This window comes from Theobroma cacao, chromosome 3 (assembly GCF_053813885.1).
Source record: "Theobroma cacao isolate CCN51 chromosome 3, ASM5381388v1, whole genome shotgun sequence".
Taxonomy (NCBI): domain Eukaryota; kingdom Viridiplantae; phylum Streptophyta; class Magnoliopsida; order Malvales; family Malvaceae; genus Theobroma; species Theobroma cacao.
Window position 1 is genome coordinate 2,668,861 of NC_142641.1, and position 25,765 is coordinate 2,694,625.

Below are 25,765 nucleotides of genomic sequence, written 5' to 3' on the forward strand. Positions count from 1 at the left end.
ACTTAAAAATCTAGATGGCCAGTTTGATTTTAGTTAGCTGTAAACTGTTAGAAATTTAGCAGAAGAAGAAAGAGAATGACTTCGAGAGCATGAATTATCACTTTCGTTAAAGTATCTTTTCAACCTCCAAGTTACAACAAAGTTCTTAACACCCTTATCAGAATTATGAAATGATAATATAAGAACATTGTTTATATAATAAACCAACGTATACGTCTTTTAATAAAAAAAACTTGTATCTTTTCATAATATGACTTTTCAAATAAGAATTATTTATAAGTCTTTAGTCACAACTTTTCCCAACATTAACAAACTATCTAACATAAACTTGGTTGTTATTCATAACAATTCGTCAAGAATTTCTGTGTTTTAAATTGATATGGCCTCCTATTTATGTTATGCTTGGCTGTTTGAATGTTTCAAGCTTTTCTGGTCTTGTACATTTCTCCTGCAGTGCCGGTTCATGGGTAAAGCCACCAAAGCGGTGGCTTTAGGTTTCAAATTTTATAGGTATTTAATTTTATAATAATAATATAATTAATTATATTAAAAATATATAAAAATTAAAATAATTAATAAAATATCTATTTTTCTATTCTTTTGGACCTACAAAATATCTATTTCTCATGTATAGGCAAGATAATTAATAAAATAAGATATTCTCTCATTTTTCTAATTATGTGCTTAATATATCTAAATTTTTTTATCACTTCTCAATTCCTACAATACTATTAATTCTAAATTATTTTTGTTATTTTCAGTCAACTAACATTAATATGTATTTAATGATCTCAAATATTTTTTTTTATCTCAACTATTTCTTCTATTTTCAATCAATTAATGTGTTTAATTATCTCCAATAGTTATTTTTTATATATGAAATCAATTATTTTTTTCAATTTATAATATTCAATTTTGAATTCTTCTTTTCTCATTTACACTTTTTTCTTTGAATTTTAATTTTTCTCCAAAAAATGCGCAAGAAGTCTATTATGTATATTATTTTCATAAAGTCATGAGCCTTATTTACTGTTTGCAATAAGCATATAACAATTAAGTACTATTATTCTAATCTTTGCAAACTTTTTTACCTTAATTTAAAGTTTATATTACATTATTATATTATATCTATTTTATATGATAGTTGATTTATTGAATTAAAAATTAAACTAAAAATTTTAATATATTTTTTTAATTTCAATAAAAAAAGTCTCATTTAAATATTTAACTTTAAGTCCTTGAGATTATTAAGCCGCCTCTATTCTCCTGTTCTGTCATTGTTCAAGTCTAAATCTCTATGGCAATGCAGCAATGTCTAAGTTTCATAGTGCTGTTTAAAGCGTACATTATTGATGCTGCTGCGTAGTTCCTGTTGTTGGAGTCTGTACACTGTCGCTAGTTCTATATGTGGTTTGAGGTGCAGGCAGTTTCTCATACTTGTGTTTGAGCTTGGAGGTCATTTTTTGTGGTTGCAGCTTGAATTGAAAGTATTTAGATAATTTTACTAAATAAAATTAACTGTCTAAGTACGATACAATAGAAGATAGTTACAGGATATTGATTAAGAAAAAGAAAATCATAAGATTGTCATATGAAAGGTGATATACACTTAAAGTTAGGCTTTTTATTATGACTATGTAAAACCAAAATAAAAAATTAAATGTCGAACAAATAAAACGTGAAGTATAATACTGACAAATAATGTAATTTATTTCCATTTCCATTTTTATTTTGCACGTGATTATAAATATTAATAAATTAAAAAGTGGCAAAATCAGGTTTGAGTAATAGTATCTTTTAATCAATATTTACTAATTATTCTGTTTAATTAAATTACTATTTTGGAATATGGGATCAATGTGAAAATGATGATAAAATGATGTTGTGCATTAAGTAAAATTTTTAATTAAAATTAACTGATAACAAGCAGATTCGACAAAAAAAAAAAAAAGAAACTCCCATTTCTCTTGATTCATACTAATTAATTCTCAAAAATACAATTAGTAGGAAGAGTTTGATTAAAACGTATGCAGAATATAACATTAGAATTAAGAAAGAGGTGCTTAATGCTTAAAATGTTACGAATTTATTAATTTACAAATTTGGCATACTTGGAATTCATCCTACAGACAAATATCGATATGTGATGAAGAGTATTATTCCATAAATATTCTAATTTCACAATACTTGTAACGGTATTTGTATATCAGCTATATGATCATTTAGGATTTTCAAGTCCAAATCTTTTCTTCCCTCCTAATCCAAAAAACAAAAAAAAAAAAAAACCAATAATAAGATGTCTTGCAATTTTATTATTAATTAATAATTTTGAGAAGAAAAAAGAAATGAGGGCTCAAGAAGATGAGATACCTGTCGTTTGAGGGCCTTGAGCTGCAGATTGAGAGCTTTTCTCAGATGAGATACCTGTAGTTTGAGGGCCTAAAGCTGCAGATTGAGAGCTTTTCTCAGATGAGATACCTGTTGTTTGACGGCCTTCAGCTGCAGATTGAGAGTTTTTCTATTTTCCAAGTAATGATTGACTTTCTCCATCGATTGATCAAACCATTGCATGGGGAAAAGAAATTACAAACATTTATTATAAGTTGGTTTAGGTATAGAAAAAATTAAAAAATGTAAATTGAGATTTACATACTTTTAAAAGATCACGTTTTTGCTGTTTTCAGAATATCATTTCTTTTTCTATTTCTTCTTTCGACTGCAAAACCCATATCCATTTTTGTAGTTATAGCTAAACATGCTTACCTTAAAATAATTAAAGAGACCATTTTTGCGGGTATTAGGGGCGGTTCAATATCTTTAAAGGCATCGAGTGCTTAAATATTTAAATGAGGTCTTTGGTCTTTTTTATTGAAATTAAAAAAAATTACTGTTAATTGAAGATCATTAAAAGCATATTATGTTCATTGAAACAAAAAAAAAATTAATTAAGAATTATTAACATTATGGGAATTGAGAAGTGATAAAAAGTAGAGATTTATTAGGCACATAATTGGACAAGTGAGAGAATATGTCATTTTATTAATTATTTTAATTTTTACATAATTGGAGAATTGAGATAAACAATTGAGAAATAATAGAATAAGATCTTAATTTAAGAAAAATTTTATTAATTACATTAATTTTTATGTTTTTAATATAATTAATTATATTATACAAGATTATGAGACTTCTGAGACCTAAAGCAAGGGTTTTGGTGACTTTATGCTAAAGCTAGCCCCGATAGGTGCTTTTAGATTTTTGTTTATACATAATATTTGACTACATAATGAAAAATTGTACTTTCGCGTCTCATAAAATCTATTTTTCTTCAATGTCTTGCTTTGATTATTGAGATTCTTCAAAAGATATTTATTCCATAGAAACAAGATTATAAACTTTATACAAAGATAATCCATTATAACAACAGGCATCCCTAGATTTACTATCAAAAGTTACATGATTTGTTTGATAATGAAATTAAGCACTTGGAAATTAAGAGAGAGGAGAACAGCAGTGAAGCAGAAAATTACCTTTCTCTTGGCACGCTTTTTACGAACTGTGGTTGGCTCTGCTTTGATTTTTCTGGACCTCTTTAATCATTTTTTTAGTACAATTAATGATGTAATTTGAAGGCTAAAAACTAAAAAAAAAAAAAAACTGTAAACAAATAAAGGATATTTACAGGAAATTCGAGACCTACCCGAACAAAATGACCTTTGGACACAGCCACCTTATCCAATCCTCTTTCAAATTCCTCTTTGGCCTGAAAACAAGGAAAAAAGAGAAAATCATTGTATAGAACTTGATGAACACAGGCAACAACCAAATCCTTTCACCTATAGACATGATTTTACTAGTAGAAAATTAATGAAAAAAATAGACTTACCCTTTTATTGTAAGTCTTTTTTATGATCATAACACTCTTAGGACGAATATCTGCTTCAAGCTGGGGATGTTTATTTTCAATTTGTATCGATTTATGAGTATGACGAATTTCAGAAAAAGGGTTAAATTTTATTTTTATAACTTTATGTTGAGGATTAAAAAAAGTGGTTGGTTCAAGGTTTAGAGGTTCAACTTTGATTTCAGAAGAATTCTCTTTAATATACGAGATATGCTGATCATCAGTACCATGCTTCGAATTCTCATTCTCATTCTCACCATCACATAGAGGAGTTTCCAACTGTGAAGCAACACTATGATCAGCCATAAGAAGAGAAAGGCTTTTTTAAGGGTTGATCTTTTTGGTCTATATCCCTATAATCCTGGAACTACAGGTTCTATTGAAAGACTAGACAGATCTAGCAACATATTGGCGACCTCTTTCTCAGTATCAGTGGCATTGTCAAACAAGTTTGGACAGTTCATCAGTATGGTTTTTAATCCTCTTTTAATTTTGGCAGATTATATTGATTGAGGCCAGAGACAAGGAAGAGGCCTGTTGCAAATTTAACAGGAGTAAATGGAATAATTTCGCTTCGAGAAGGGTTGCAATAAAAAAAAAAAGTAAGATTTCTATCAAATTCCTGTAGAGTGTTTTTCTTTTTTTTAACAGTAATGGAAGAAGAATTTGAAAAAAATGGTGAGAATAATTACTAATTGTTTGTTTTTTTCATGAAACTGAAGAGTCCTATTTATAAGTAAAAATGCCTCCTCCCAACATACACAACTGTATGTTTTCAACAGACACAACTAGAGATACAATTGTCTGTTTTCATTAGACACAATTGTGTATTTCCCTTTCCTATGTTTCTTATTTCCAACAAAAATAATTGTTTGTTTTCCAAGGGTTGTCCAATGGCCAAATTACTTGCCTTAGCCCATAAGCTAAATCAATTTTTCGGTGGGGTTAGACAAAAAAATTACACAAAATATCAAAACTTTGTCAAATTTTTGAGTTGGCATGGGTTTGATTTCTTAAAGCTTGGCTCGACATTTTCTTGAGATGGGAGAACAGAGTTTCCAGCCTCTGAAATGCTCTCAGGCGCCAGGACCAGTCTGGTTGGCACCAGAGAATAGACGTTTCCCATGAACTGCTGTAACATAAAAATTTAGCTGGCCAGTTTGATCTTAGTTAACTGTAGACATGACTTGGCTATTTTGAGAACTGCATTTACTGCAGCTATTCTTTCTCTGAGTGGCATTTGAAAACTGCTGCTCCGTTGATCTTTATCTTTCTGATCAGACTCTGTATCTTATTGATACTAATAAAACACCTTCTAATCTTTATCTTTCAAATATATGTTTTTAATGTATAAAACCATTTTAATAAGAAAGGAAAATAATTAATGAAAGTTACAATTAATTTCTATCCGCTAAAGGAATTGGAAGTTGGATTAGAATATTGTAAACTTTTTTTGTGTTATGTAGGAGGAAGTCTAAAAGGGAGAGAGAAAAGATATTCATATATTGGATCTTAACACCCTTAAGAAAAGTAACAGCACAAAGCCACAAAATATTGAACCATTAGCAGATTATCAAGCAAGCATCGTTTGGTTTATTGGGGGCATCATGGCAAGGTGTTGCTGCTGCATGCTCTATCTCTTTGCTAAGTTTCCATGCCATCTTAGGAACACAAAATAACCCAAAGGTTAAAAAATGGTCGATAAAGAAAGTTATTGATAATTGCGTGTGTATATTATAAAATTTCAAGAGAAAAATCTACAGGAAAGATAGCAAAAAAATATAGAGAGAATGGTCATATATTGACTGGAAGAAAGAGTGCCATTATGGAGGTTTGGTTTCTGATTTTCAGAATTGACGGTGCCTATTTCGATGAATACCATGTTGAGATGAATTCTACCTTCCGGACTTTGTTTTGGTGCTGTGCTTTTGCCTTTGATTTCAAGGTGCTTGATGAATGTTTCTTTGGGTTCGAGGGTGTTTTTGCTACTGATTTTGTTGCTATTATTGCTTCGGGGTGTTCTTGGAGTCTGAATTTTATGTTTGGTTGTGTGTTTCAAGCTCTTCTGGTCTTGTCCACTTGCTCCTGTTCTGTCATTGTTCAAGTCTAATTCTCTATGGCAATGCGGTAATGTCTAAGTTTCATAGTGCTGTTTCAAGCTTGAATTATTGCTACTGCTGGGTACTTCCAAGCTTCCATACGCCTGTTCTTGGAGGCTGTACATTGTTGCTAGTTCTATAATGTGGTTGTGGTGCAGGCAGTTTTTTATACTTGTGTTTGAACTTGGAGGTCATCTTTTAGCTGTTGCAGTTATTAAGCTTAAGGCTTCACTTTTGTTCTCGAGAATCTGGTATTGCGGTTGCTAAGACATGGGTAGTTTGGTTCAAGCGAAAGGTCGCCCATTGATATAAAAGAAATGACTAATTGAATCGGTAAACCATCCTTAGTTTAGTTGATAAAAAAATAATATCTTTTAATCAAAATAAATAATTTTGATTTATACGTATCTGTATACAAATTTAGCATTGAAATTAAAAAAGAGATGTTTAATGTTGAAAACGGTCATGAATTTTTTATTACTCAAGTTTGGCACACTCACAACTCATCCTACGGACAAATATAGATTTGGAATGAAAAATGTTTTTATTATTTACATAGAAATTGAAATATCCAAAAGTAAAAATAAAATTTCTAATTTCACAAAGAAATTACAAACATTTATTATACGTTGGTTTTGAATATAGAAAAGAAACAAACTAAATATACTGTAGACAACAAAATATAGATTAAGATTTACATATTTCTAAAAGATCACGTTTTGGCTATTACAAGAATGCCACTTCTTTTTCCATTTCTTCTCTTGACTGCAAAACTCAAATCCATTTTTTTTAATTATAACTAAAAATGCTTACCTTAAAATAATTAAAGAAAATATTTTTGTGGGTGTTTTTAGATTTTTTTTTTTTTTACACATAATATTTGACTATATATTGAGAAATAGTACTTTCTCGTCTCATAAATTCCATTTCTGATCAGATGTCTTGCTTTGATTCTTGAGATACTTTTGGAATATCCCCATTACAGAATCGAAGCCTGTGGTTCCACATCTTATCACAATACATTAAATCAAGAACACAACCTCACAGCACCCAATAAAAGCCATATTACAACCTCAAAACTATCCTCCTTCATACTGGATGCTAACACAACTAATAACCAAGGCCACCTACCAATTTACTTAATGCATTGTATTCTGGAGTAGCCAAAGAAAACAGTTACCCCAGGGAAGGATGACTCCGAACAGCATAGACTCATGCCTTCGTCAGGTAGCAGAAAAAAGAAATAGCTGGGTATTAAATTTAGCACAGCAATAAACGCAGCTATAGCAGACCTCAAAACAGCATAGTTTGAATAATTAAACTCCAATCTTATCAAATAATGTTTTAAGCATCCTTTTTCTATATTTTTAATGGACACTAATCGGTTCACTAATCCACTTGATTACATTAGCAGAGTCATTCACAATTAACAAAGAGAAAACTATAACTACTGCACTAAGTTCTGCAAAGTCCTCATATACCCGCCTCCCTCGAATTCTTCCTAGCAGCCCCAAAACTTTAGGACACTTACTAGAGATTTTTGCTAAATTTGAATAAATCATAATGTCAAGAGTAGAATCGGCTATCCCAGGCCATCTGGCTCGAGCCCAGTAAGCAACATGAACCTTAACTATATAAAAAAACTTGCTCAAAAACCCATCTCTGCTCCCTTTTTAATGACAATCCCTTTCCAAGCAAGAAGAAAACTCCTAGCATCCCTCGGATAGGACCATTTATAACCCCATAAGCTGATCCATCATCTCCATAATTTCCAAGTCTCCCTACCCTACATGTAAAAAATAGATGTTCAACAGTCGCTAACTCCACATTACAAATGACACACATACCCATAAAAATTTTCAATTAGTTTCTCGCTTCCATGCCAACTTATCAACTTATCTTTTACACACTCATCCAAAGGACAATCTCTAAATAAACAAAAAAAAAAATGATTTCTCTGACTCATTTCCCACCAAAGACTATTACGAAATTCAATATTCCAAACCCACTCATTTTCTACCCTTTTCCCATACTCACACACCTCCTTTTTGTTGACCATTAAAGCATACATCCTAAGAAAACTCTCTTAATATAAGCTCCTCAAGCCACACATCATATCAAAAAAACACACTTTGCCCATTACTGATAATAACACCAATTGTTAGTACGGAAAGGGGCTAATGATGTCGCGTCACATTGTAGAACAGTTCCAATTAATCTCAGAACTCAGAAGTACTGCAGAGGGGTCAACTATCTTTTATTAGCTATCAATGCACAATCAGTAATCTGTCTTTCCCTAATGAATGCAAATTGATGGTCACCAATTACGTCCCCAATCACCATTCTAAATCTATTTACAAGTAGATTCAATACAATCTTGCAAATACTTCCAAACCATAATAGGGCAAAGTTCATTAATCAACCTTGGATTAATTCCTCTTGGGACTAATGTAATGAATGACAAACTTAATTTTTAAACTTGAGATAATTGCTATGAATTTATACATATAAATTTTAACACATAAGCTCAATAATGAAATTATGCACTTGGAAATTAAGAGAGACGAGAACAGTAGTGAAGCAGGAAATTACCTTTCTCTTGGCACTCTTTTACTAGGAACGAAGATATAATTACATACATAGAATTTGGAATATCTAAAAATAAAAATAAAAATTCTAATTTCACAGTACAGTTATACGATCATTTAGGGTTTTCGATTCCAAATCTTGTCTTCCTCATAATCCAAAAAACAAAAAAAATATTATTAAGTTGTCTCGTAATTTTACTATTCATGGTTTTGCTTCCTGTAGTTTAACGGCCTTCTGCTGCAACTTGAGAGCTTTTCTCTTTTCCAAGTGCTCCTTTACATTCTCTTTCGACTGATTAAACAGTTGTGCAAAGAAATTACAAACAGTTATTACACGTTGGTTTTGAATATAGAAAAGGAATAAATTAAATATTCCATGAAAATCAAAATGTAAATTAAGATTTACATACCTCCAAAACTTTTAAAAGACCACGTTTTCGTTGTTCCAATAATGCCAATTCTTTTTTCAATTCTTCTATCGACTGTAAAATTCAAATCTTTTTTTTTAATTACAATTAAAAAATACTTATTTTAAAATAATCGTAAAAAATATTTTTAGAGTGTTTTAGATTACTTTCTCGTCTCATAAATTCCATTTCTCTTCGATTTCTTGCTTTAATTCTTGAGATACTTTGGAAGATATTTATGGATTACAACAAGGGGCATCTCTAGATTTACTATCAAACTTACAAGATTGTTTGTACTCAATCTTTAATCTTGTAAGAGAGAGGAGAGCAGTAATGAAGCAGAAAATTACCTTTCTCTTGTCACGCTTTTTACTAGGTACGAAGACTTTACTAGCCTCTGGCACTGTGCTTGTCTCTGCTTTGATTTTTCCGGACCCCTTAATCATTTTTTTTTTTGTACAAATTAATGATGTAATTTGAAGGTTAAAAACCCAAAAAAAAAACAAAAGCTGTGAACAAATAGAGGATATTTAGAGGAAATTTGAAACCTACCCGAAGTAAATGACCTTTGGGCACAACTGATTTACCCAATCCTTCTTCAATTTCATCTTTGGCCTGAGAACAAGGAAAAGAAAAGGAAAAATCATTTTATAGAGCTTGATGAACACAGCCAACAACCAAATCCTTTCATTTATAGACATGACTATATACTAGTGAAAAATTAATGAAGAAATAGACTTACCCTTTCGTTGCAAGTCTTGTTTATGATCATAAGACCTTGAGGATGAATATCTGCTTTAAGTTTGGGAGGTTTATCTTCAATTTGTATTTGTTTCTGAGAATAATGAATTTCAGAAGGAGGGTTAAATTTTATTTTTATAACCTTGTGTTGGGAAGTGGTTGGTTCAAGGCTTGCAGATTGAACTTTGATTTCGGAAGAATTCTCTTCAATATAAGGGATGCGTTGATCGTCAGTATCACGGTTTGAATTCTCATTCTCATTCTCACCATTACATGTAGGAGTTTCCAACTGTGAAGCAACACTATGATCTTCTATAGGAAGAGAAGGGCTTTCTTTAAGGACTGATCTTCTTACTCTAAATCTCCTTTTTGGAACAATAGGTTCTATAAATAACCTAGGCAGTTCTAGCAAGATATTGGCGACCTCTTTCTCAGTATTAGTGGCATTGTCAAACAAGTCTGAACTATTCATCATTATGGTTTTCAATGTTTTCGTTTTATCCTTATGAAGAAAGAGTTTTGACAAATTATTGACAGAGGTGGGAGATAAAGAAGAAGGGTGTTGCAAATTTAAAACAAGTAAAAGGAATAAATTCACTTTAAGAAGGGTTGCAACAAAAAAAAAAAGTAGGATTTATGTTTTTAATGTACTTGAAAAACAAAAATTAATCAAACTTCTATAGAATTCTTATTTTCTTTTGCAGCAATGGAAGAAAAATTTGAAAAAAAAATGGAGAGAATAATTATAAAATTTTTTTTTCTTTTCATTCATGTTCAAAAGACAAAAAATTTCATTTATTTATAAGCAAAAATGTCTTCTCCCAACATACACACCTGTATGTTTTCAACAGACACAACTGTTTGTTTCTATAAGGCACAATTATTCAATTTTTCAACAGACTTAAAAGAAAAGTAACAGCACAAAGCGACAAATTATTGAACCATTTGCAGATTATCGAGCAAACACCGTTTGGTTTATTAAGGGCGTCATGACAAGGTGTTGCTGCTGCATGCTCTGTCTCTTTGCGAAGGTTCCATGCCACCCTGGGAACACAAAGTAACCAAAAGGTTAAACAATGGTCGATAAAGAAATTTATTGATAAATGCATGTGTATATTATAAAATTTCAAGAGAACACTCTACAGGAAAGATAGCAAAATAATATAGAGAGAATGGTCATATCTTGATTGGAAGAAAGAGCGCCATTATGGAGGTTTGGTTTCTGATTTTCAGAATTGATGGTGCCTGTTTCCATATATACTATGTTGAGATGGATTCTACCTTCCGGACTTTGTTTTGGTGTTGTGCTTTTGCCTTTGATTTCAAGGTGCTTGATGAATGTTTCTTGTGTTCCGAGGGTGTTTTTGCTGCTGATTTTGTTGCTATTATTGTTGCTGGGTGTTCTTGGAGTCTGACTTTTATGTTTGGTTGTGTGTTTCAGGCTCTTCTGGTCTTGTCCATTCCTCCAGTTCTGTCATTGTTCAAGTCAAATTTCTCTATAGTAATGCGGCAATGTCTAAGTTACGTAGGGCTGTTTAAAGCTTATATTATTGCTGTTGCTTGGGTAGTTCCAAGCTTCCATGCGCCTGTTCTTGGAGTCTGTACATTGTTCTTCTATTCGTGGTTGTGGTGCAGGCAGTTTCTGATACTTGTGTTTGAGCTTGGAGGTCATCTTTTTGTTGTTGCAATTAGAGTGGTTTGTACTCCTTCATTTTTATTAATAAATTTCTCTATGCTTTTTTTATATATAAAAAAAAAAAACCTTAATGACACATGCACAATTAAATTCTGCATTGATTTGTTAAAATATTTAATTATTTTCAAGAAATCAAAAAAAATTTTCGCCAAATCTGAAACTATTTAATGACTAATATGGGAATAAAATGTAAGTTTAGTACAAATATTGTAATTTACTTCCATTTTCTTGCCCTTGAAGGTTCATAAGTCCTAGAATTAGGACAGACTCTCTTTATATATAAGCCTCCTTCAAGAGTGGAACATCTATTACTCTTTACTTTAATTAGCTTTCTCTAAGAAAGATTTCGAATTTTGTCATCTCATTCGTTAAGCTTAGGGCTGTCTTTTGTTCTCAAGAATCTAGTATTGTCAGGGTCACAGACCAGTCTGGTTGACACCAGAAAGTATACCTTCCGCATGAACTGTAGTGACTTGAAAATTTAGATGGCCAGTTTGATTTTAGTTAGCTGTAGACTTGGTTGTTATTCCATGACAATTCGTAAAGAATTTCTATGTTTTCAATTGATATGGCCTCCTATTTTGTTGTTTTCAATTGGCATGCAACAGGTAAACTCAGTAGGTTTTAGCATGAAGATTCTATATAGCCTACAGTGTATACCAATGAATAAGATACCTTCTAATAAAATATTAATTGATTAGTGAATTAAGTATACAATAACAATAAAGGAATAAAACTTGATTTAAATACAATAATTTGCAAGTTTTAAAATGTTGTAGAAGAATGTGAATATTATGTGATTCAATAATGAAATTTAGGGTAAGTTTTTATTTATTTTTGCATGAAATTACAACCTAATATCATTATTAGTAGTCAGTTTGTCCCTACTAGTATGATAACAAGGCTTTATACCTCAGTGGCATAAGATGATAGCATGGCTTTTTACACCTAATTGGCATTTGAAGGTTGATATGCACTAAAAGTAAGCCATACTTTGGCTAATGATGCAATTTCTAGTTACAAATTGTGATAATGGTGAATAACAAATCCAATATAAGTGGTAAAACAATTAATTGGAGCCTAAATTAATCAAATTCATGATTTAGTTATCCCTGCTACTATTAGCATTTGAACCACTTGAAGAATCATTATGCAATCCCTGAATAGGAATCCTTATTCCCTTAGAAAATATATTTGTGTTACCTTGAACCAGAAACACTGATACCATGCCATTGGCATGGCTGCAAAACCACACAGTTTACCAACAGAGTTCAGCTGTACATGACACCAGGACTACATCGATCTGCCGTATCCAAGAACTTTGGTGACTCCAATATTTCTGGTATTGATGCTTGTTAGACTGCCAAAATTGTAAATATCATTACATGCATTCCTGAAACAATTATACGTGATATATGCTTCAGTCCCAATGGTGCATTGCTTGAGGATAACGGAGCATCCATATATCATTGTTTATGGAGGAAACTAAAGAGTTCTTCATGGCTGATTTAATGTTAAGACAATTATTCATTCAAACCTTGCAAGTACATATACACGACAGGAATGTTAAACTAAGTGTAGCAAGAAGAGTATAACATCTAAACACAAAGATCGAGATCCAATGTTCTTGCTTTTGAGATTCTTCTTTCTTCATGTGCATCGTAGAGGCAAAAAATAACCAACCATGACATCTTCTAACGAATTGGTTAACCGTCCATCACGTGGCAAGGCTAAATGGAAAGGTAGATCCACATTTGCAGATGCTTGGCGACCAGAAGTTGTCAAGTTGAAATTCAAAAAAGGGGGAATGGCACTATGAGGAGGTGATGCCTATTCAGGATTGGCTGCCAAATAAGGAATTATGCAACCATATTACACAGGAGGGAGTTGGAGTGTTCTGTGAAGATTATTAGTTTGAGCATGATATTCACCATCTTATCTATAAGGATTTCTGGGTAAGGAAAACTATATTGAGAGTAAATGATCTTTATTTGTAGTAAAGATTTGCCTCAACTTCCAGAAGATCTTCTAGAAGGTGATGAGTTCAAAATTTCCTGACCAAGCTCCTTTATCTTGTTGAGTAGAAGCATTTGCTCAGTCTCAAGCTGTACCATGTATTCTTCTTGCAAATCTTGAAGAGCTTCAAGTTCACTCAATGGATTTGAGACTCCTTCAAGGTTGCTATCCTCAATTGAAGACTGAAGCTTGATCATCATTTGTTTCATCTGTACAAACTCATTTAAAATAAAATATATGTCAGAGTTTGAAATTGTTTGATTTATTCACAAGCATAGTTCATGAGTGATAAATGATAAACTACAAAAGAAAAAAAAAATCCTAGTAACGAATAAATTAAATCTTTGCTTTTTCATTCTTACCTTATATATTAACAAGTCATATAGAAAAAAGTTAACCAGGTGAATGCTACAATAAAAATCCAATTTGCCCATACGAAAATTGGTTTGTAGTGGCAATATTTCCAAGTCCAGACTGCTAAGTAAAACCTGTTGAAAAACAGCCTTTACATACTGTGTTGACCGCAATATATCATGACTTGATGTTGAACTTGCCAGATCATAATTCATTTTACAAAAAAAATTTGCAGTGTGACAATGTCCAATACTTCTACCATATTTTAGAAGTCATGTAAACTTTGAAAAAAAAGTTAATTTAGATAAGGAATTTCGTGATTGTGCATAGAATAATATATATGGCCATGTATAAATCAACACCAACAACAGCTTTCACCTGGCTTGATATTTGATGTGCTTTTGTTAAGGATGGTTCAGGGTCCAGACTAGGTCTCTTCAGTAATTCTGGGACTTTTCTCGTAACCTGAACATGAATCTCTCCCCTTTTGACCCCTTGAAGCGGTATCCACTTGTCAGACATCTCATTTGGAGGCAGTCTCTGATATTCTACAACACAATCACCTATGTTGGATGTCGGTAGCAAGGCATTGTGGTCTTTCACATGCAACTCCAAGGGACTACCATCATCAGGGAATTCCAAAGTTTGATGCCACTGAGGATTCAATGTTCTGTACATAACCTGAAAGGCAATCCATGGAACAGTTAAGAACTATTGAAGCATACAGGATCAACAGAAAAACTTGAAAGTGAACAGACAAGATTCTATAATATAAGTAATTCATTTGCAGAATATGGACAAGATATAAATATCCAACACCATACATGCCAATTGTTACTGCAATTCATTTCATAGGAATTTTAAGAAGCAAAAGATACAAGCCTGTTTAATGAAGGATGAGAAGAAGCGAAATGGTGAGAAAGATCATGCAATTATCAGTAACCAACAAAAAAAAAACACAATTCAAAAGAAACAAAGGAAAAACTAAAATGAAAAATATAAAAAAAAATGCATCATTCAAATCCTTTTTTTTAGACAGCCAAAGTAAGAAGCAACTGTTTCAAAATTCTGAAGGGCACTAAAACTTCTAGCCAACAACCACCTTATTATTAATATAGAAACACCAAACCCCCCCCCCCCCCCCCACCCCAAAGAGAAAAAAACAGAGACAGTGAGAATAACAGAGAAAAGTTATATGTTGTCTCAAAACCTTTGTTCGTCTCTTCAAGTTTCCATAATGCACCCTCACATATGGATCACTTGTCCCCCTTAGATCAGCAGCTATTAGGTCTCTTGCTTCAACAAGCACAAGTTCGATCCAGCCATTACCTGGATATGCAGAACCCTTGAAGAAAAGAAAAAAAAAAAGAGAAACACATATTAGCACAGTCACACTTGAGATGGAAGATCATCAACTAGTAAGCATAGAGATTGTCAGATTTGCTTGTTTCAACTGTAGTATCAGACAGGCCAAGCAGGTAAGTCCAAAAGTGCGACCCAGCTCACACTATGCACATAACCATGTTCAATGACACATATGCTTGTAGTTTCTTTTGACAATTAAGCCTATATCTCAAACATCATATATTATATTTAATTCTTTTTCCCGGTAAAGTTCTTATGGCCAGTGCTATTCATACTACCCCATTTCTTTACTCCTTTCTGTAAGTTTGTATACTTTTGCGCACTTATAAAAGAGCATGTAAAGTAGAAAGGGCACACTTTAATTTTTTTTCTTTAATAATAAAATTACAGGAATGGTCTTTCCCTTCACACTAATAAAAAGTTACCCTTGATCCTTCATAGTCATCAATGCTAACTGCTTCTATCTGGATCCTTAGTTCTCCTGAATTCACTTTCTCAAGAGGGACCCACACATCCCTCACTGACCCTTCTACCAGTCCCTCGAGATTTATCCGTGCACTACCAATGCTGTCATCTCCAAAGACCTCTTCAGTGTAGCATTTTATCTTCAGGTATTCACCACCTCCTATTTCATCAAACTCAAACTTCTGATTCCAGATAGGATTAAAAGAGTGTGCTGTCCTTGTTTTCTGGAGAACCTGAAAAGAAGGTTCATAGCAAAGATAAGGATAATCATAACTACATGTGCACTATCACACTTGTAACCTCAACTGGAACATTAAAAGCTACCTTTCCATACTGCAATTTAACATAGGGGTTACACTTTCCAAATTTGTCTTTTGTAACAAGATCCTTCCCTTCCACAACAGTTACATTAATTTTCCTTCCAGTTCTTGAAAGGAAATTTGATGACCCATTCAGCGTTGGTTGTGACCTAACACGGAAGTTGTTGAAGCTATGAGAACCATCAGAAAATTGCCATTCTTTTACCACAAGCCTGACTGCCAACTGCTAAATGTATACAAACAAGAGAACAGTTTTAGTCAGCACACATGCAACTCATTATTTTAATTCTCTACTAAAGAAATTCATAGTTATACCTCATGCATGAACTATTTATAGTATTCATTCAACATTAAAACCAAAAACACACCCAGTTGTTGGCAAGACACATTGTTAGTGCGGAAAAGCAAACTACATCCCTACTGAGACAGAATGCTAAATTGTCCGACTGTTACTACCTTAATAATGACAAATAAAAACAACAGATTTACTAATGATTTGGTGGAGTAGAATTCAAATCCAACAATTATGTCATTCTTGTTAGATCAATCAGTAGCAAATCTTAGTTGGTCAGCCAGAAGTATAGGGATTCATGGCTGATTTATTCAAAAAAATGTCTATTGTAGCAAAATTTGAGTCCTCAACCATCAAGGTTTCCAAAGCAACAAGCAAAGGTTTCCTGCACCCATGATATCCCCATTACACAATGAACTTACAATATGCAAACATCTTTAAAAAAAACATAACCCATCATCACCATATTTCTTCTTATGAATTCCATCCCTTTACCATTCAATATCAGTATCAGCAATATGCTTATTGATTAAAAATAACAAGTAAAAAAGTAAATTGCACTGTACCTTCCCTGCATTGACCCCTTCAAATGGAAGAACCATTTCAACTTCCTTGCCACAAACTTCAGAATGCCTGGCTATTACACCAGAATCTGGGCCTATTGCCCAAAATATCGTGGAATCATCTGAAACATATTTCATCTGCTCAATGGACAGGAAAAAAAAAATCAACTTACCAGTGCCATAAAATATGATCATAAAAAATGTCTTGAAAATTAGAAGGTTGTAGGATGAATATATGTTACAGTCAATACTCAATGGCATGTTCCTCTGGCACATTCATCTGTTAGTTATTTTTCAAAAGTTGGAAGCTTGAAAACAGGAAAATCAGACACAAGCAAAATAGATAAATACAGTTTACTTATCCAATCTAGACCTCCTATTAAAATGCAATTATGCAACATTGTCAAAACAAAGCAAGTGTCTGACATCTTTAACATTGAGTAAATTTAATTCCCCAGAGCTGTCCCTAAGTCCAAAACATGTTACATGCATTTCACTTGCACCACATACAAAACCACCTAAAGTCATAGATCAACCTTTGGCTTTAGAAGTTTTTATAAATTAGTATCAAAGTTGACAATACCTTAATCTCACAACTTGCTAGATAGTCATACTTCACACTGCCAGGAGTACGCTCATAGAGATGGAATCGAACAGTTCCTGTATTATCATGTAAAACCATGTTAAATGTTGAATCCCATTGAGGACTAGAGCCTGGCCTGACATATGTTCTTCTGGTTAACTCTCCTAACTCAACTTCAACAAATGTCTGTAGATCTTTATCATCAAAGTGATCTTCTAAACCATCTACAGCAAAACTTGGTTGCCTTCTTGTTGGGCTTCCTCTCAAGCTACTTCTAGAAAGTTTACTTGCTGAAATGACTGTCACATATATAATACCACCAACAGCCTTCTTCCTTAAATCTACAGTAGGTAAAGAGAAACATTGACGGCGAGGTTCAACCATTGTCTTAGATAAGGTGTCAGTCAAAAGTTTAACCTGCATCAAGAAAAATGAAAATAAAATTAGCCCACTACTGGAAATTAAGAGCTAAAAATTATCAAAATGACCTGTTGGATTTGCAACAATATATTGAAAGCATTTATGACTAGTTGTGGGCATAAGTCAGAGAAAAATGTTAGGACCAGCAATTCTAAATGAAAGCATTACTTGTGTAGCGCAGGAGGTGAAAATATGTAATATAGAACCAACTGATTACACTAAAACATATCAGACAAAACTAATGTTTTCCTCTTTTAGAATCAGAACATCTAGATTTGAAGCGTCAATGTTTTTTTTTAGTTATAGAAATAGCAGCTTTTCAAGTTAATCCTCTCTTACAAAAAACAAAAACAAAGAAAGAGAAAAATATTGAAAAAAACATACCAACCAAGAAGAAACACCAGGCAGCTCTGTTGCAGGTAGTGATTGGCTTCCTCCACTTCCAAAAGCAACTGTTATCCTTACTTCAGGAGTAGATATAAATGAGTACAAAATTGCTTTCCCAGCCAGAATTGGCATCAAGAGAAGCTGCAGAATGTAAATAAGTTAAAATATCAATAGATTGAAATTTAGTCATGCAGAGAGTCAATACCATTTAAAACTCTATTCAACTTTAGAATAAGCTGGTATATTGGATGACAGCCTTTTGAAGCATGAAGCAACAGTAAACGAAGCCAAGAAAATGAGTGAAAGAACATATTCTTTTTATATATAGATAATGGAATTTTTTTTTTTTTCAATTGCACTCTTGTTACTTTTTTGTGTGCGTATGTGTGTGTTTTCTCATCTTTTATCATCAAAAGTTAGTTGCCATTACTTAAGATCCATATTAGAAAGCTCTACAGACATAGCAATGATTTGATTACAAACATGTCAAGACTGAAGACAGTGAACAAAGAGAAATCAAACAGTAAGTCCAATCAAATGTCATAGACTAGACTCATAAACAAACCCAGAGGATGAAAATCAGTTAAAAGTGAAATAACATATTTATCTAGCAGAAGCATTCCTAAAAGAACTCGTCAATCTTTCATATTAGAAGACTCCTTACAGTAGAATAACAAATCAATCCATCAAATTGATCAAGTTGTTAGATAGGGCTTCATTGTCCTATGAAAGGAAAAAAGAAGAAAAACAAAGAGGAAGCTGTTCAACGTACATCACCCTTGATGTGAAGGCTGTTTATAACAATTTTTGCAGTTCCAAAGAATGGCTTGGCCACCTTGGCAAGCAACATAATGCTAATGTCAGTGGTGTCCCAGTCAAAGCCCAAGCGCATAACTCGCTGTCAAAAGAAACAAGAAATGCTTTGTGAAGATCGCAGATATATTTCACTTCTCAGGGGACAGAAAATAAACCATTACAAAGACCAAACTATTATGAGAAAGCTATACTCTTATGCACTAAACGAGATCCAGTATCTAACTGAGTTCATATAGATTCCCAAATAACACAGTGAAACATTTCCTTATCCTGCTGTCATGTTTCTTTTCTTTGGTTCTCCAGTTTAGAGTTCCCTCTCCACTCACTTTAATTTGATGGTGTCATCTTTTTTATTGCCTTTCTTATTAGGCTTGTTTTCTCTCACTTTCTTTCCCACTGGACAAAGATTTTAAAGAATACAAGGTACAAAAAAAAAAAATTTAAAAACCACAGCGATAGCTGATAATTCATCCAGCTATCTATTATTTGATTCAACATCTAATTCAAGCACGAAACCAGGTGAAGCAAACAGAAAAGTGTTTTCTCTAAAAACATCTTTGACTGATTCCTAATTCGCCTCAGAACAATTGCAAATTAAGCACTAAAATGCCAGAAACATGGCTAACTTGCCAGAGATGGAAGCAGTGATGACGAACTCTACCTGATACCTCCCTTCATTTGTTCAATGTGTGAACAAGAAAAGAAAATGAACTTGGATAACAAGTTATTACTAAATTTGTAATAGCTAAACCAGAACCCAAACCTGATCACCTGAAGTTGACCAGCGAGTCCCATGAAGACCCAAGCAAGGTGGAGATGAACCTAGTGAAAACTCCAGCAATTCCACTTTTTCCTACATGAAAAATAGTTTCCTTGGTGAACATTTATTATACCATTAGCATCAATCAAAAGAGACAAACTGTTAGCTCGAACTTTTTTTCTTGAAAAATGAATGAAAACTAGATCACTTACAATGAGTCTTGATTTGCGATGTTTCAAGCGTTTCTGCATGCAAAAAATTTAATTAGTAATTTGATTACATAATAAGAAGTTAAAAAACGTTCTTGCAAGTTTCCCTTGGAGGATGAAAATAATTAAGACTAATGCTACCTCATAGGATCACAACAGACTATTTCTTCAAATATAAAATATATTAATTGCCTTTAGATTTCAGTTTGAGGTTTGTTGTGGCCTTATGTTCAACTTGGACCGTTATAGCTATTACCAATCGGTTTTTGGTTGCACTCTAAATATACACCACATCATATACTAGACACTTTGTTTGGCCTAGTTTAAAAACATCATGGTAGCTTTTCAATGATTGCACTAGGATTAGGGGACCTCACTTTATTAAAATAACATCCATCTCTACTACAGTAAATTGGTGTAATACACTCCATGCATGTTTCTTTGTTTAAATCAACATGATTAATACAAAAAAAAATGGTAATAACAATGACACAATTTGTTTCAGCATTAATGTCTTAGTAAAATCAATGGCGGCAATATATACATCATTGTCTCACAAGAAAATTAATATTCTTTTAAAGGCAAAAAACCACCCTATGTTGAAAAAAAATTAGATATATTGGCTACTAAGATGGTGGCTCTATCATAGGCACACGTATCAGACTCTCGTTAGAATAGAATGGGACAAAATTCTCGTCCTGCCCATCGCCATGTTCCCCTTCCAAAAGGGAGAGAAAGGGAATAGAAAGTAGAAAGAACAATAGAGGAACATTCGACTTATCTATCAATAGAACCATTTACAACTGAGATTGGCATGCAAATTTAAGCATTGCCAAGTACATATACGCGCAAGGTGTGGGTGTGTCATCAGAGCAGGCAATCCAAATGTCCAAAATGTTGATCTAGAAGATCGATTATACTGCAAGTTTTCAATAAGATATACATACCTAAATCTGGAACTGTGGTGAGACTAAATTCATTTACAATTTGAACTCAAATTCACCTAACTTCAATCAGAGTTTAGCATGCAGAAGAAGTTTCTAAATTTTCACCGCATTCTACTATAAGTGCTGTTATCTTCTTTTTAGTGTGTGTGTGTGTGTGTGTGTGTGTGTGTGTGTGTGTGTGTGTGTGTGTGTGGGTGGGTGGGGGTGGGTGGGGGGAACCAATGGTTAGTTACACAACAAGCAGTATCCTCTCCACACCCTGACTCTTCCCCCCCACCCCTTTTTCTTCTTTCCAAAGGACTTTAGGAAGTAGGCTAGTTAACAAGGTCCAGCCTTGCAATCTAGAGAAGGATGCTGACAATGATCATTAACATTTGAAAGAATCAATCAAATTAACCATCCTTTTCTCAATATATACAAAATTGACAAAAAAATAGCAAAAGAGGAAGAAACATACGCAATACAGAATAGTATACTAAAAATCAATGAAAATGGACTACAGAATTCTCACCTCAACAATCGACTGGAACCTTAACGAAAGCTTTGGATTCATGAAGTTTGACCAAATCTCCATTAAAAGCTTGTTTAGCCACTCACAGTGCTCCAATGGTGTTATTGGCTGTTTAAAAATGCCAAGTCATCAAACAGGATTAACCAGAAAAAACTCACTTTTTATAAGAAGTAGAAAACTAAGGAAAGAGTAGGTACCGAGGTATTTAGTATGACTCGCTTCCACTTTTTATTCAAGTCTTCAACAACCATTCGGAGTTGATAATTACCATACTGCAGATGGAAGAGAAATATCTTATGTCACCATCATAAGATTTCAAATATCGATTGCCATAACAACCTGAGCAGATTGGGGAGGGGGAATAATGAATCCCTACATATAAAGTTATTCTTTATTTAAAATTTTTTCAGATATTAGAAAATAGTTTTCTAAAGAAAAAAATTAGCTACTGGTATCAAACTAAAATCCAAAGTCAAGAAAAGAAAAAAAACATAACAGGAATGAGCAACAATCACAATTAAAGGGCTTAGGTTTTGATTTTTGAGTAACTCACAAGTGAAAAGCTAACAACTTAGGACTCCTTCCAAGAAAAGAAATGAAAAGGCAAAGGTTTGGGACCTTCCTGATGAAGAAGGCAAACAGCAATTGGACTAACATATAGTCACTCTAAATCTGGTCAATGCTTCTTCCTAGCTAGCTGAATCTCCAAAAACCTATTTGCCGTAAATCTAGTAAGAGGCTGAGGACCATATCCCTTGCTAGATCAATCCCCTACTAAAAGAAGGATAAGCATGCGATAGAATCACAATACAATTTTTAGAACACAGAAAAATTATTTGCCAATGAAAAGCCCAGCAGGCCATATGACGGTGGAAAAACAAAAATTACAAAGATGAACTGTTGTTTTTGTCAAAAGTAACAGAGATTCAAATCAGTAACTGAACAAGCTTGTGATCAAAAGATAAAGTAAATAAATAAACAGAAAGCAGCAAAATAAATCATATCAACAATCATTTCCTAAACAATCTCCCATAACATCAAAGCTGCTTCATATCCACTAATCATAAAACACATCAAAAAGGAAAAACTCAAATAAAAAATAAATTAATCAACAACAAAAAAAGAAAGAAAAAGACACAGCAATGAGAAAAGAACTTGCCTGGATAGTTGCCCAAACGGCCAGAACAAGAGGAACCCAATTGGACAGAGAGAAAAACCATTTCTCTATAGCCCAGAAGATCAAAATAAAAGGGATCAACAAAAAGAGATAAGGCTTCTCCACTATGATATTGTTGAAAAAGTCCACAACTTCATCAACATTCATCAAAGCTCTCTTTCTCCTTCCACCCATTTCAGTTAACACCAAAGAAAATAACAATCTTCAATCCTTCTCCCCCCAACGAAAAACTGTTTTACTTTCCTCTTAGTCTCAAACCCAGAAAAAGTCCATACTTTTCAACATTGTCCCACCACAAGAAACAAACTTTGAAAATTCCCCATGAGACGAATGAAAATTCTAAAGGAACAAAAGGACAAAGAATCATGAGCAAGAATATTCAGTTGTCTTACTCATAATCATAAGGAAAGTTTAAACCCCATACAAATAAAGGAAGCCAAAGAAACCCATCCAAAGACACCCACCATGTCTTTCCATTTTCCTGTAAAACAGTTCAGAAGGAGAGAGCAAAGTCTAAGTCAGTCTAAAAGGCATACATGTTGTAAACTATAGTTAATATCGTTCAGAACAAGAAAAGAATAGCTAGGGACCGGTTTAATCGTACAATTTTTAATACGCGGATTATCTCTTTTTGTTAACATCTAAAACCAACGGTTACTATTCATTTGATGGGACCTACCAAATGATTGTCATGCAAAATGAGCCGTTAGATTAGCAGAAATGCTATCGTTGACTTGGGATTAAAAAGATAAAAAACTAGGTGATTAGAAAAGGTAGGGGATTTATCGGATCATCAACTACCAAGAGAGGTAGTGGACCCTAAAGAAAATGTGTGGGGTCACTGTCGTCCTCCTGCCTTTGTCAAAACCGGTTTGCTATAATCTTAAAAAAGAGACAGGGCATTTGATAAAAATATATTAAAAATAATCATCAAATTAAATTTAATTATTTTTATCATATTTAGTTATGACTTAATAAAAATATATTTTAAATTATTTTAAATAAATTAAATCATTAATCATAATTTTTTCATATTTTTTCCTATTTGTGCTTCAGATTTCTTCCTCACTATCCTAGTCTCTCAAATTTTATCGATTTCTCTGTTCGACATTCGTCTACTATGCTTTCGATTTCTCTCTCCAACGTTTTCAGATTTCTCTTTTTTACTCTTTTAAGACACCAAGTAATGGTTTTGACATGCTTTGGTGGGTGGTTGTTTGGGAAATTCGATTTTAAAGTATTTAAGATAAAACTAAAACGGTATAAATAATCACAAATGTATGAAATAATTTTTAATTGAATCAATTCGAGACTTAGATACTAATATAACTCAAAATTTTGAAATTTATAAATCTAGGTTTTCAAAGAATTTTTTTTATTTTTAGTCAAAGTAGGTGTTTTAGATAAAAAAATATTTGTATTTTGATTTATGAACACATGTTATAAACACTTTAATCTATGCCAAATTATCAAAAAAAAAAAGAAAAAGAAAAAAGTTGAGAGGATTTGAAGTTTTAGTTCGTAAGTAACAATAACATTTTAAATATTAAAGTGGAACAAAATATTTTTAAATATGTCGTGTAACAACAATATTTTTTTTTTTCAACATGGCGTGTAACAACCTTTTTTAACCATGACATGCAACATGATTTTGTACATGACGTGTAACAATAGTATTTTTTTTCAACATGGTGTATAACAACTTAACCATGACTTGTCACAAGTTTTTGTACATGACGTGTAACAAGCTAACAATAATTCGTTACAGGTTTTTGTACATGACGTGTCATAGGTTTTTATATATGGAGTGTAACACGCTAACCATGGCTTGTACAGGTTTTTATATATGGCGTGTAACATAATAACGTGTAACTTCATTAAAAGTAATTTTGTCCAACTTGACTAAAAATAGTTAAAATTATAAAAATGACTATTTTTAAAAATATCTTATCTTTAAAGATTATTTTTTAAAATGCCCCAATTCTCAATTATTTAAAATTTAAATAAATTTTTATTTTTTATTACATTTAATTAAAATTTTATAAATCAAATATTCTTATATCCCGTTATATATGGATATAATATAATAATATAATCAAAAAATATTTTTATGTTCCATGTCAACTTCACTTAATAACATATGGGCACAAACAGAGGGGAGGGGGCTAATGGTCTCGGGCCTTGATAATTTTAAAATTTTTATAATTTAGTTTTATTTTTTAAAATTTTTATAATTTCATTTGTATAAAAATTTAAAATTTTTTTAAATATTTTTATTTTTTAAAATTTAATAAATTTTTATTTAGTGAGATGTCTCATAACAATTAATTAATAACTAATTTTAATAAATTTAGAATTTAAATAAAATTTATTATAATAAAATTATTTTCAAACTCCACCTCTTCAAAACTTAACAACTAGTACCTCTTATTCTCTTTTCTTTTCTTTTTACTAAATAGAAACGAAAAGATTTTTTTTTTTTACATCTTAGTTTGATATTAAAAATATTTGCAACTTTGTAGATAAATATTACACTGATAATTTTACTGAGTATGATAAAATGTATCTAAGCTATTAATTGGATCTATTCAAACTTGACATTTTTAGCTTTGAAAAATGTATCTATGCTTTCTAAATTATGTCAAGTGTTGAGAAAGATAAAAATATCAAAAGTTTACTTTTTCGTTAACAAATTAATTCAACTTATTTTGACTCTTTTAGTTTCCACTACAACATCAGAATGTGCATTTTCTGTTATGAAAATCGTTAAGAACCAGATTCATAATAGAATATCAAATTATTTTCTTATAAATTTGTTGATCATTATGAATAAAAAAAAATCATTCGAGATTTCGATATTGATTCAATGGTAGATGCCTTCAACTTTATGAAAAATTGGTCGAGCTTAATTAAAAACATCCAATCTTAGCATATAATAGGTATTAAAAAATATCTTTATTTTGTACTTAATACGTAATTAGAGTTATATGTATAATTTTCACATGAATTTTTTTCATCTAAATTACTATATATTTTTGTCAAATATTGAACTTTTAGTATATCTATTTTATAAACATTATCTTTGTCTTTCCAAACACAAAATACTAGCTCCACCACGATATGAAAATGGTAAATAATATTTTAA

The 25,765-nt window shown here is 32.2% G+C and overlaps 1 protein-coding gene across 4 annotated transcripts; it reads right to left on the minus strand.

Moving 5' to 3' along the window:
- Window positions 1-12,876: 12,876 nt before the first annotated feature.
- On the minus strand, window positions 12,877-23,175 carry ATSYTF (C2 domain-containing protein). Of its 4 annotated transcripts, XR_001927242.2 has the most exons (15): window positions 22,603-23,175; window positions 21,641-21,715; window positions 21,444-21,551; window positions 19,989-20,021; window positions 19,780-19,869; window positions 18,973-19,098; window positions 18,198-18,341; window positions 17,394-17,810; window positions 16,814-16,948; window positions 15,960-16,181; window positions 15,596-15,868; window positions 15,016-15,150; window positions 14,184-14,486; window positions 13,367-13,660; window positions 12,877-13,279 (listed from the first exon to the last, which is right to left on the minus strand). XR_001927242.2 is itself a non-coding variant. In XM_018118257.2 (14 exons), exons 1-14 carry the CDS (start codon window positions 22,792-22,794, stop codon window positions 13,445-13,447), a joined length of 2,469 nt encoding a protein of 822 aa, XP_017973746.2. In that variant the 5' UTR covers window positions 22,795-23,175; the 3' UTR covers window positions 12,877-13,444. The 4 variants fall into 4 exon arrangements, 3 of the variants coding, with proteins under 3 accessions (XP_017973746.2, XP_017973747.2, XP_017973748.2); XM_018118257.2 differs by having other exon boundaries at window positions 12,877-13,660; XM_018118258.2 differs by having other exon boundaries at window positions 12,877-13,660; window positions 15,960-16,178; window positions 22,603-23,174.
- Window positions 23,176-25,765: the final 2,590 nt, after the last annotated feature.

Coding starts and splice junctions, on each gene's coding strand:
- ATSYTF (XM_018118257.2), bottom strand. CDS start 22,794: ATGGGTGGAAGGAGAAAGAGAGCTTTGATGAATGTTGATGAAGTTGTG. Junction 21,552..21,640: donor GAGTCATACTAAATACCTCG/GTACCTACTCTT, acceptor ATTTTTAAACAG/CCAATAACACCATTGGAGCA. Junction 13,661..14,183: donor CACATCAAATATCAAGCCAG/GTGAAAGCTGTT, acceptor GAGTTTGTACAG/ATGAAACAAATGATGATCAA.